At 33.7% G+C, this 13,644-nt stretch overlaps 1 protein-coding gene across 4 annotated transcripts in view; it reads right to left on the reverse strand.

The window, feature by feature from the left end:
- The window catches only part of Fas1 (fasciclin 1), a 125,524-nt gene that overhangs the window by 20,023 nt on the left and 91,857 nt on the right, over nucleotides 1-13,644 (reverse strand). For 3 of the 4 annotated variants that reach the window (XM_066403121.1, XM_066403122.1, XM_066403120.1), the window contains exons 7-9: nucleotides 8,641-8,801; nucleotides 6,512-6,649; nucleotides 1,394-1,648 (exon numbers count right to left, since the gene is read on the reverse strand). In XM_066403121.1, coding sequence (XP_066259218.1) covers nucleotides 1,394-1,648; nucleotides 6,512-6,649; nucleotides 8,641-8,801 — 554 coding nt within the window. The remainder of the gene's footprint in view (nucleotides 1-1,393; nucleotides 1,649-6,511; nucleotides 6,650-8,640; nucleotides 8,802-13,644) is intronic. The other variant, XM_066403123.1, reaches the window with a different exon arrangement.

The following is a 13,644-nucleotide window of genomic DNA, read 5'->3' on the forward strand; positions in this document are numbered from 1 at the left end:
TTTCATAAAAACACCTGAGGAACCACCCCTTGAATTTTTGCCGCATGTTTAGGAAACACCCTGTATGCCTTAATTCCAAATATACTGAAAAATTACCTGATGTAAACCACTATAAGTGAAAGCCTCGATCTTCCTCTTACCGTCTTCGTCTTATCGTCTTCATGTTAACCAATCAAATTAATTACGGTGGAATGGATAATTAATAATCGCAAATATCTGAACTAACCCCCATAGGTCCCGTAGATTCACAAGTTGTACTACATCGAAGCGTGATGTAATGCCTATGCATCTTATCTACAGAAATTTCCTATTGTTTTCGTAATCTATGCTTATTGTCTCTAGTTTACAATATTAACACTATTTTTTGCATAGAATGTAGCTTCCCTTTTCTTTATATCGTACTCGAAAAATTTCAATCAAAATCTCAAAAATGAGAAATGTAAAGAGCTTTGATGCAGAGCAAAACACTCTCTCTAATTAATTGGATTGGAAAACCTGGATTCCTAAATTCCAGGGATTTCGAAATATTTCGCAATTGTACTCTCTACTTCAGACATACAGTTTCAATTATAATTCGAGTGGGGATAGTGGAAAATCCTAAAATGGGATGGTTTTCAAGAGAACGTTTTTGGTATTAAGTACTAAAGTTCTTTTTCCTTGCCATTGCTAAGATATTTAGTTTGCTAATTTGTATTAAATAAGGCATTTACATTTCATTTTCAGTTAATGAGAACGATATTTTCATTAGAATTTAGTGTCAATTATGAATTTATGTGTACATCAATTAATAGAAAGCTTTGTAAATTACAAATGTAACACATTCATGTGTAGCTCGAACTAAAATGAAGAACTAGTGAAGACGAGACTGCTTTTTCGTCGCTATAAAGACGGCGTTCTTGGTAAATCTAATATTTGCCGTTATTATTTGCCGTTCTTAGGTAAAACAATGTATAATGGCAAATGAGTTTTCGGAAGTAACGAACTGAAATTACGAACTAAAACGTGAATCGACTAAACAATGGGGTTGTTGTGCTTTTTGTCTTTGCAAGAAGCGCTCGTGCGGTTTCTCTATACACTTCGTGACGACAACAAAAAGGGTCATAAAGGGCCAAGCAAAAAATAAAGCCCATTTTATTACTGGCCTGACAAAATTTCATTTCACTCCCTTTTTAGAGGAACTGAAGCTATTTTGCCTCGAAGCTTATAATCCAGGTATTTTTTCTTTTAATTATTAACATTCCGTTAAGATTACCAATAAAGTCAGGCTTCCTCTTTTAAAGCTATTTTAGAGGTTCAAAATACCTGATTTTTAATTATATTAAAATATCTTAAAGCAACTTTTGGCAAACTTCCGTTATTGGGCAATTTTAGAATGCAACAAAAACTAGCTTACCCCATGCTCGTTTTCCTTCCTCACAGTTTCCAAATATAACCTATTATCGACCACCACGTGCATCTTCATGATCTCCAAAAACTTCGATCGATCCATTTTAATTCTTCGGACGATTTCGCTGTCCAGAGCAGAGTTACAAGGGGCGAAAAGGGTGATATCTTCTGATTTCTCTATGGTCCTGAGGAAGTTCTGCCCTTCAAATCCTAGGTCGGTGATTTCATTGAAGAAGTTGTTGAGAATACCACCGTCTTTTTCCTGAACGTTTAAAGACAAGCTGATTAGGATAATTGGGGTTAAGATGGTGCACACAAATTTTATAAAATACATAATATTTTATAAAATACACAAGACACACAAATTTTATAAAATACATATGCGACATGAACCAAATATTTATTTACATTATTATAGAATGCTTGATTATTTTTGTGTTACGAGGAGAAAGAGAAAGCAGCTTTAAACACAGTGTATAAAAGCATGGTTAATATATACCATGAAGTAGTTGTATGTAGATAAGGATAGCTTCATCTCCCACTTTTTATATGACTTTAACTCAGACAAAAAGTGAACATTTGGTAATACTCTTTTTTTAAACTTATTCCGTTATTTCTAAATTCTAAGAACAAAACTTAAGACAGAACGTTTTCCATTGGAAAAATTCATGAGAAATCGCGAAAATGCGTAATCTTATCTCTTTCAGTTAAAATGAAGTACTTACTATGGTAATATACTACTTCAGCACTAAATTTACCACTGGAAAATGCTATCAAATATTTTTTCATAGTTTTCATAGTAAGGTTTAATGGCGGATGTGTTGATAATTATTTGGAGTATAATTTCTTTGGAATTCAAGAAGCTCATTAATGGTGATCTCCATGTTTTCAACTACTTCTAGTAACCAACTACTTGGTAGATTCGCCACTACATTAATGATACTGGTTAACTTCAGCTCAAATTGATAAATAATACAAGCTTTGTTACATTACAACAGCTTTAAAACGAAGATTACCATGTTCCTAATGCCTGGAGTACCATGCAACTGATGACAGCATTAGGTAGACTTTAAAATTACATCATATTTGCAATTTTTTCAATCATATCAAAGGCTTCTAAGAACAGTATTATCTAGATCCTGGAACTACCGCAAGAACTAAAAATCTAATTTGCCCAAGGTACTGACCACTACCAATCTACATTTGATGCATCAAATTACAACATGTGATGTGTTATATATGTTACAAACCAAAAACGAGTAAAACACGCCACTACTCAATAAATTAATTATTAGTAATTTCATGCACAGTCTGTAAGTCAAACATTTTCAATTTAAGCTCGCGAAACACTCATTGAAGTTGGTTTATTACGCATTAAGTTTACCTTGTATTGCTGCAGTTTCCAAGTTGATGAAGACAGGCGGAAACAACATGAATTCATATTTAGATGAGTTTGTGCGGAAATGATTGGTGAAGAGCCGTTTGATGAGCTATTTGGATGACATAGTTCATCATACGTTCTTTTAGTCAAAATGGACATGAGCTTTACAACTAAGAGATGCTGAGGTAAATGTATCACTTTAAGAGAAACATAAACTTAAGTTTAGTTTAATCTAAAAATCGAAATTTTTATTTGATAGTGATGTTGGATCTTATTGAATTAAGTATATGGATTTTTTTTAATTTCGATACTTCTGGTTCTTGTGCATCCAATAGTTTTCTTTTATGTATCTTCAAAAATGACCAATTGTGTAGCTCAGCTTTATCTTATATTTTCTACTTCTGAAATATCTTTCTAAACGTTAACGACAATTACTTGTAATCAAATTTCACCATGAAATTCCAATAGAAGCGAAGAAATCAAGGCATAACATTATTCTAGTTTCCATGGAAATTAAAGTATTTTAAAGGAAATGTCACAATTCGTCTTTTTAAATTAGTAAAATTAACTACATAAATTGTCGTTTACTCAACTTTAATGATTTTTCTACATATTACACTAAACTAAAGCCTTATTGCCGATCAATAGTAATTAACTGATGGACCAGTATTGTTCATCCCAGAGGGCCATTTGTTAAAATGGAAATTAATTTCTGCTTTGCAGAAAGGCTTTTTTAAACAAAAAGGTTTAATGATGTTGTAGGTATTCAAGTGACAAAAAAGCTACGTTTAAAAGCAAACATAGAAAAGCAGTAAAATATTAGAAATTTACAGCGTTATGCCAATAAAACCAAATAAATAAATAAATAAATAAAATTGGTGTATTAATTGTGTTTAAAGTGTAAACCTTTCCATTAATCTTCCAAAAAACTGCAGACAAAACCTATTAGCAGGGGGTGATTCAGCTATTCAGGTTATGAATAGCGATATTGTTTCAACAAATTTATGGCTTATCGATATGTTGATACTAGTTAATAATCCAGCATATAATCACAAAATAAATACAAATATTATTTTACGCAATTGCCAAAAGCCGCTATTATACATTTTCTAGCGAATAATTTAGCATAAGCCGACGTTTCACATCATTAGCCCCATTTTAAAAGCGAATTTGTTAAACGTCATTTCTAATGGCATGGAAAGTTTAATGGTTAGTTGTCGAGAAACGGCAGATTAAATCCCTGAATTATATTTCAATTTATGGAAACTAAGCATCTATTCAAATGGTATCCATTTCCAAATTGGTATGGTTCTTAAGATTGATAAGCAGTTATAGCAGTACCGCGAATAGGGTTTAGGGGCCTTTTTCGCCCACCAATTCACTCTTTTTTACCTCACGTGAGCCCCGTCTCCATCTTCAAAACGTTTTCTTTATCACAGAGAGAATCCTATTCCATCTAAGACAATCTCAGAATTACCATTTTCAAACAGCGTATAAGAAGCAATTTCAGCGAAAAAAGAAAATATATTCCTTCAGCTCTTATTTTTCCTAGGAAGAAAATGAAAATGGCTTTACTTGATCATGCTTCAACTGGAGCTCTAGGGCATATCTAAGAAAAAACCTGGGTGAATCTTGAAGTCTTTCTTAACTGAATGCGTCCCACTATACTAACAGGCTCCAATCCCTACATATGAGCTTTTTACATCGCTGAACACATTCTACAATCAAGAATTGGATATATAGTAAAAAGTCATCCTGATAAGACCCATCAGTAAGTTGCACCAGTTTGTAAAGAAGTACGTTTTCGAAACATTCAAATTATATCAGAGCAATCTGAGCCAAAATCGACACTAAAAGGTTTGTCATGCCCTCATCTAGGCATCCTCGATATATCAATAAACCGTACAAAAAAGAGTTTTCAATTCGACACTAGAGATTGCTCAACTGAAAGCTAAGGAAGCTATTAAGCAAACTAAAGCTCTAAAGAAGCGAACGCGTTCGGTAAGAGAGCGAGTTGCTTCTGAGAATGCAGAAACTTCTGAGGACGAAAAAGATCCCGATATATCTCCGTTTCCATTTGCAACTGACACTCAACGATCAAACCGTAAAAAAGAAAAGTTTGGAGTTTTAAATTTTCTATCCAAGATTATTAACTTGAAAACTGAGGAACTAATAAGGAAGCTGAGGCTTTGGAGAAGTCTGTACATTCGGTAAAAAAAGCAAGTTGAAATACGATCAGCTTCTGAGAATGCAAAGACTCCTGAGGGTAAAAAATATCCCGATATATCTCTATTACCAGTTGATATCCGAAATTGCTGAACTGAAGCTGAGGAAGTTAAGGCTAAAGCGTTCTGTTAAAAAGCGAGTCGCAATTCTATTAGATTTTGACAATTCAAAAACTTCTTAAGATGAGAAAGACCTCGCTTCTATTTATTCGAGTGAATCACACAGCAGAGAAGAAATAGTGGCTGCGTTGTCAAATATGGAAAAATTGGTGTCGAGCTAATTGCACTAGCCTTTCCATAGGGCCAAAAGGATTTATTTTTGTTTTTTGCCTATAAACTGCATTTTTTGTTGTTCACCTTGTAACCACTTAGAAGTATGCCATCTCACCCATCAGTGTGTGGTGAGGTCGTTCTTCTAAGGATTTTATTTTTTATTTTTATAAGGTAAAAACTAAATATATATCTAGAAAGTAAAAGCTGATTTTAACAAGAATAAGCCATTTCGATTCATAACATTTTTTCTTTTAAAATACGAATAGATGATTCCAAGGAATTTAGGTGTTTGGGGGATTGAGACATGTCGTATCTCAGAAACTAAAGGAGACTTTTAAAGCTGATCAGAAATGATGAATTGCATTCTTTTGTCAATCGGTGACGCACAACATTATAAAATTTAAAAACTTTTTCTTTAAAAAATTCATTGGAAGCTTTTGAAATTCGCTTAAAATTCAGTTTATATTAAAATCTGGGTGTACCATTTTATATGATACTTAATTTACACACAAATTCACAAGTACATTTTAAAGCTACATGGAATATCACGATAATGGACACATCAATGCATTAACTTGAAGCGTCGCCGTAATGGACTTCAACCATTCTCTTTATTACTGCCTATCTTTTTGGGTAATGTTGCTTAGGAATACCGACGTTAATTCACCTATGAAATGAAGGGGAACCATGGAAGTAAACAAAAGCTTTCAATCAAAATTTCACGAATATTCAAATATTTACAAAATAGAGGGATTGTGCCAATTCTCTGCTGAACCTACTATGTTGGAAGCAGTAAATCGGTCGAATATTAAATTTTCCATGGCCATAGAAAACAGCGTTTTTATTTGGTAATAAAACTGAGGAAAACTGTAAACACCGGTCTAGGTTGCAGTGGAGTAATTTTACAGACCACAAAAAGCAATATTTTAAAGTCATAATTTTTAGGATGATTTAAAATATAAAATATGAATTATTTCCCATATATTATTGCTTATTAATGTGACATATTTTCCGACATTATGTCACCGACAAAAATCAGTTTTAATGTTATTTAAATCCATCCATCATCACCTATCTCTTTGTCTAGCACATTACATCATCCATCACATACATTTCCATTCAAACTGGACCGATGGGCATCAGCATTTCCAGCCTTATTACCATTCGTTTTTTAGTATTTCAGCTACTATCGATATTGATCAAGCGTTAAACCAAATATATTCAATAAAAGAAAGGAAAGACATACATCTTTATGCATTATTCGGGAATCGTAAGGGTAATACCCATTGGGGTGGAAAAACCTCGAATTCGTCTTCGGAGTTTCATCCCAAATATTTTCCATTCTCTGAACGTTCCCTACGTTGCAAATGTAGTCCTTGTGTTCCTGTATGTACATATAAAGTTTGTGAGGCGAAGTCAGACCAACTACCATTTTACAAGTTGAAAAACTGTTTTCACATCTTGTAATATGTACCTATATCACTTCTCTAGTTGGTCTAACTTGTGCAAAAGTGCTAAAAAGTGTATAAGCTATAACAATAGTGTGGGGTACCGTAAGATTTATGTAGGTCTATAAAAGGGAAGCTATTGACATAAAAAGGATCCCGATATGAAAAATGCCGGAATGTGTATAAATAATTTATAGGTAAATAGCTTTCCGGGTAGGTATATTGCGTCCGTATGTCTGGAGCTGATAAGAGCGCCTTTCGAAGGCTCTAAAACGAATTGAAATAATGGATGTTCCAATTTATTGTCCGGTTTTCCACAACGTTATAATTCAAAGAGAAAACTTGAAAGTTGCGGATGAAGCTAATCCCGAGAAACTACGGAAAAGCTGCTGGCCAAATTGACTGCATAACGCTAATTTTGAAGACGCTTGAAGGCGCAAAAACATATTCAAAAGCGGGGTGTGTCGAATTGAAGCAGCGACATTAGAAAATTTGAATGAGCCTCAAAACATTCTCTAATTTAAATATAAGAATTTCGAACAGGGTAGTTTTTAAATGACCCATATAGTTTTTTGTAAATTGTTTTGTAAATATATCACATGTTCAATTTTCAATTTTTGACCCGTTAATTTTCCACGTGTCCGTGACGTTTTCGAGCTCTTTAGTGAGCACCCCATTTTTTAACCCAACTGAGTTTTTTTGGTAACCTGTATGAAAAATGTATGGATTTGCGTCGAATTAATGTTATAGAAAATAATAGGAGGAAGAAAGTTTTGGTCGACTAGCTAGACCACAGGCTAAAGAATTACTTGAGCATTAGGAAGAAAAACTTTTCAGTTTTCAAGCTTACGATCATTTTTATTATCTTCATCGGAGCTACGAAATTGCAACCAGTAGAATTAGAGCTGTGGAAAAGAACCATGGGGCCTGTTTTCATTCAGTTCAACACTTTCATAAAAATCCTCGAACAGCTTAAGAATGGCTGCAGACACGGCACAATACAATAGATAAAACAGTCTCTAAATTGAACACGTAATCGAAATTTTAAGCATTTACCTGTCGGAGGCTTATGACAAAAAAAAGTGGTAAAAGGGGACTTGACCATAGAAAAAGCACCAACTTCTAGACGTACTAACGATGTTAAAAATTCAATTCAGGATTCTAAGTTTATAAAAGTTCAACTTATTACCTTAAAAACTGCAGGCTTGCAGTAAAATCTAAAAAATATCTGAAATCTCAATACCCCGTAAATATGTCAAAAGCGAATCGTTCGCAATATAGTGTTTACCGGAAGAAAAAAATTGTTTTGGCCTAAAGAATAGCCTCGTGTAGTACATATCCGGTCACCCTGTGTATGCAAATTTTGCTAGGCGCATTCCTGAGGGAAACCTACACATTTGTACAGTAGTGATCATTTTTTTAGTGTATCCGTGGGAACCAACCATATTTTCTTTGGAGTCCCTAGCTACCTAATACTTTCATAACAAATTAATTGCCAATTTGCCTCTTCCCTAATCCCCTTAACTGCTTCCCAACCAGACTTCTACCTAAATCTTGCGGTACAAACTTTGAAATATTTCAAACGGTTAGTCGTTAAATTTCGAGAACTGAAGCGAGATTCTATTATCGTAAAGTTCAAAGTGCATCTAAAGTGTTAAAAACTGCAACAAGTAATTTCGTGTTTGAAAAATGGAACAAAGAAAACACAGGATGTAATAAAATCAGCTGAAATAAAGTTGGTGTTACGTTGCTCAAACTTTTGCAATTTGTGCTAAGACTGTGTCGTTTTAAAAAGTGTTTCTTGTCGTTAAAACTTTTTATTGATAATATTTTTTCTTTTAGATAAGGCAGGTGTGATTTATTCGAGTTACTACTTGAAAAAATGTGGCTGAGAACTAAGCAGACGGCTAAATTACGAGTAACGTACCTGTAGCAGCTCCTTTATCGTGCTATCCACAATCATCAAAGGTTTGTGAATAAGATGGATAACTCCATTCTTCACTGGAATGTTGGCCTTAACGATTTCCGCTAAAACAACTCCTTGAGGGTGTTTGCCGTCCGCATACAAAGTGTGCGATTTGACGTAATCTGAAATCAACGTTTTTAACAATATTATTTTCCGACAAGAAACGAAGCATTTTTCTTTCAGACCGTTCCGCTTAAGCCCGCTTAAGTCGATGCTACAACAAACATAAATAAAATTTACGCTTTTGTGTTGCATCTATATCCAGGGCAAACATATATCTTCCAACAATCTGTCAACAAAACAAAATGGAAGCATTATGGAACATCGCCTTTCAGGCGAAAAGATTTCGTAACTTTTTCTTTCGGTCGGTGAAGCGCGTTCACTTGTCCTGCGTTTGTTAAATTGACGATCTTATAAAAACGGGGATTGTTGTTATAGAAACGACATTGATGAGAGCCCCAAAGCGACTGATCAAATAACGAAGCACGATGTGTCCTGAAGCGAAAAAGCTCCCGAAAGATTAACAATTTCCATATTCCAATGTGCTGACGTCATTCATTGCATGTCAATAATTAAGTTTGATTAAGTCGAATTAAGTTGAATCGAATCAAAATTGGCTTTAAGCGCTGAAGAGTCTCTCAGAAATTCCAAAACTCATCAGGGCTTAAGTTTCCGTAAAAAAAAATAATCAAAAATGTCCCCCGGACACAAACAAGCGCATAAAGCGTCAGGAAAATTCTATTGGAATTATTATACAAGAGGCTTTATCCATGGGGAATTCTATGAAATTCGGATACTTTGTTGCACTAAAAAGTTGTTCACAAGGTCCATAAATTGATAAGTTTTTAAAGGTATTTTTCAAAAATCTACAGAAAAGAACTTAAAAAACTCAAAAATATTAAATTAAAAGAGACAACGAACTTTTGCCTAAAGAACCTTTAGTATCTCATAGTAGTTCAGCTCTATTCATGCAACACGCTGTATATTTTATCAAATTACTAATTGTTCCATTTAATCGTGAATCGATCTCGACCTTTCGTTTCACTGATAATTTAAACCAAAAACGCAATTTTAAAACATCGTAATTTTTAATGGTTTTTGACGTCAAAAACTTTCTTAACTCTCTTTCTATGTTCTCTTTACTGGCTCCTAAAGTTGTCCAGGAAATTGATTAGACGGCTAATGGTCTTGATTTCGTGATTAAGCCTTAACAAATTAAGAAGGGCAGCGATTAGAGCAGGGATTAAATGAACGATAAACTCTGATTCACCAATATTGAACTGAAAGTATTGGCCTTTTCAATTCTGCTTTTACGTTGTCCTTTCAGCAATACAAATAGTACAAATTTGGCGCAATCCCAGTGAAATGGTGATCATGAATGATGTTAAGGTTATTAAATAATAAAAATGCGGTAGAAGGTATCTAGAAAAAAGGGTACTCGGTAACTAAAGGAGAGAAGGGCCAAGCCAAGTTTGTAGTGGTGAGACTCGAACTATGTGTCAGGTACGTAGTGGTTTTCATGCTGCAAATAACGCTACTTAATTTAATCAACCTGGTATTTCTTGCAGTTTCCAAGATCCCGCCGATGCGCTTGAATTAGACATTAGACAACCGAAGTTGGTACACTCCTCGTGACTCGCCCTGCTTCACAGGACTTATTAAGTAGATATAATGAGGATGAACTTTCTTCGATGGCCCAATTAGTGCAGAAATCTCGAAAACTAACAAAGTTAGAAAGTCCGTTAAGGGCCACTAGATCTATGTCCTGGTGAGTTTACCAAGAAAATGATTCCCATGAAATTTAAAAAGTCTAGAATCGCTTATTTTTAAACTCAGAATTGGATCTAAAAGCTGTGGCTGCGCTATAATGAGTATTGATTTTTCATTTTACCTCATGTCTATGATGTGTCTGATATTCCTAAATGTGAAGTGTGTGAAAATGATCCTGTTTATGGCCTTAAAGTGTTATAGTCATTAGATATATAGAGAGAAATAGAGAGTATCCACCTAATTTTGGGACGCTCTATATATAGTCTGTCTCAGATAAAGATGAACAGTATGGGGATCTCGGAAGCGGAAATAGATATAAAATGGTTAAAATTAGGAAAACTTTGTGCAATTTAAAGCAAATTATTAATCTGTTTTTATACCTGCTAAATTCTGAATGATTGCGAAGATATCCAGAAAAAAAAACAATTTGGCGTTTTTTGCAAATAACTCTTATACGGTTACAGTTAGAGGAATAAAAGTTTTACATTATTAAAATACTTTTTTGAGAACTTCTTGCCAATGCTGTCAGTTTTGTTATCAAGTCCTTACTTTTGGAGATAAATTATTAAACTTTTGAGAATTATATAGGAGTAACGTTGAATATGTACATTTTGAAAATCGTTTTTTCAGCCATATATTACATTTGGTATTTTTCTCAGAAACTGTATGAGTTAGAGCCATTAAAACATTTTTTGATAAGTCGGCTATGATTTTGACTTATAGGAATGGTGCACATTAAATGAATAAATGCTGTGGAAGCATTAAAAATGTTTTAAAGTTGTAAAACGTTAAATTTTTTTCACATGTGAATAATTATATTTAATTAAATATATTTCATATAATTAATTGCTGTATTGAGGTTGAGCGCTTTCTCTCTATTCTTCTTTTTCTACTCGAAAATAATAATCAATTGGTAAACACTTTTAACTTAAAATCTTCAATCACTTCAGAACAGTAATCATCCTGCCTGCAATTTTTAAAACATTGAAAAATTATTAAAAAGCTCTATGAGTTTTGGACTACCAAAGAAATTTTAGCGGATAGTGAATGCGAATTTGGAAGGATTCGTAATTCTGTGGCTTTAGAAAATGTTACTAATGAGATTCTTGAATCGTGAAATCTAGCGCTCGTAGACTTTTCCGCAGCATTTGAGAGAAGTCATGCTGTCTTCATTTCTAAATTAAAGTTCTATGAACTAAACGTTAGCGCCTGTTAACTAATTCACTCTTATCTTACGGAGAGAACTCAGACTCTTTACCCAAAAAATATATATTCAGATTGGGCCAATATATTTTCCGGGATTCCCCAGGGTTCAATTTTAGGACCATTACTTTCCTTATTTATACATCGGACATTCTGAGAAGGATGAATTTTGCAAGTTAGGCAATTTTATAGCTCGTTTGATTCTAAGGTTATGTCGAATTTGAATTAAAAGTAAATTCTGACCTGGACACTCTTAGTAATATCTCTAATGAACATAACTTAAAGCTAAACCGCAGCAAATTTTTTGCAATGATCTTTGGGATGAAGCATGGAGTATAACATATAAAAAATAAAGCTAATATGAATTTGCGGGATGTGCTAAGAATCTAGAAGTTTTTGTGGATTGAAATCTCAGGTATAAGAATCACCTAAAACTTTTTTTTCATATGAGTTTTTACAAACATTTTGTGTTAAGGACTTCAGGAATCATAGGCAAAGGGCATTTTAAGGTGAATTGCTCGTATAAATATAGGTCAAAAATAACATGGGTCACTTTTAACTTTATGACTATTATTATTGGTATTATTATCATTATCATTATTATTAATATTATACCCATAACTAATATTTTTTTAAATTAATGCGTTCCATATTTTCGCCGCATACTATAAGTATTCAGGTTAAGGTTAGTGGTTGTTTCTTTCCACCATCTCATTTAACAAAATTTGTTTACAAATGATCTAAACATATTTATCTGCAAAAACAATATTAAATCTGGAGATTTCAGGAAAAAGTTTGGACGTCAGTGGTCTACGTATTTGCCGACATTCGTCACCTCGAGGAAAAAAAGGGTAAAAACGGACCGTCCTAAAATTTGACAAATGGCACTCTCGGCCCTTTCCTTACCTCCACTTTCCACTAGTGCCCCAAAGAAACTGTTTCTTTTCGAGCATTCGTACATATCCTCGCAGAGTCCCAATTTTTTTCACTGAAAAACGCTGAAACTCTTTTAAAATGCATTAGCAAGAATATACAGTTACTAATTAACCTCTTCTTCTAGTTACTCATCAACAATAACAATTTTTCGCAAACGTGATTTATTGTTTTCTCAGATTCTATGTCACCAGAGACTATAATCCATTTTTATTCTGCCATCGCCCATGTCACGAATAACCGCAGAAGAAGTAATTGGATACGGACAAAAGGGATGAACTCCTCAAAAGTCGCCGGGAATTATAATGGCTCTGACAGATTCCATTTTTCAGTCATGTGGAATAAATATGATCACATAAATGTAGCAATATAGTCACAAATTGGATACAGTGGATAAATATTGAAAATGACGTGATGGGATTTAATGTAATATGAGATTATGATGCAGGGTATATGTTTCATTTTTCCTTTTGGGGGGTGAGATTTAGCTGCATTTAGTTCAATGGTCGAAAACGGCAACATGGCATCGTTCTTTTATCTAGACAGAACATATGATATAATAAAACTTATAAAAATATCCATGTACAGGGTGGCTCATTTCAAGGAGCTTATCCCATTATCTCAAAAACTATCCCAGTAAAGAAAAAGGTTTTGCTTAGCACTTAACACACATTTCAAACTGTAGTGTCAGTTTTTTTCCATTAGTGACTCTTAAAACGTGATCTCACAATTAGTGTTTTTTCTGTGGATTGTGACGGTAATTAAAAATCAAACGCCAAATGTTCACCACTAATGAAAAGAGTTTTCAGCAGTCAGACTTATTGGATCGTTACAGCGAAAATCGTTTGATGAAAAACAGTAAAAGGTCCGAGCGTAATGTGTATATTTCATTTCTGTACCAAACTTATGTTATTTTGGGTGTGGTTCAAATTTGTGGCTTTTAGAATCGAAAATTTTGAGAACTAATAACTGCTCTATTCGTCATAAAAGAAATAATTTTCTGGGAAATTAATCAAAAATTGATGGCCGTTCTATTTCATATTTATTGAAGGGTGAATC

This window comes from Euwallacea similis, chromosome 28, assembly GCF_039881205.1.
Source record: "Euwallacea similis isolate ESF13 chromosome 28, ESF131.1, whole genome shotgun sequence".
In the NCBI taxonomy this organism is placed as follows: domain Eukaryota; kingdom Metazoa; phylum Arthropoda; class Insecta; order Coleoptera; family Curculionidae; genus Euwallacea; species Euwallacea similis.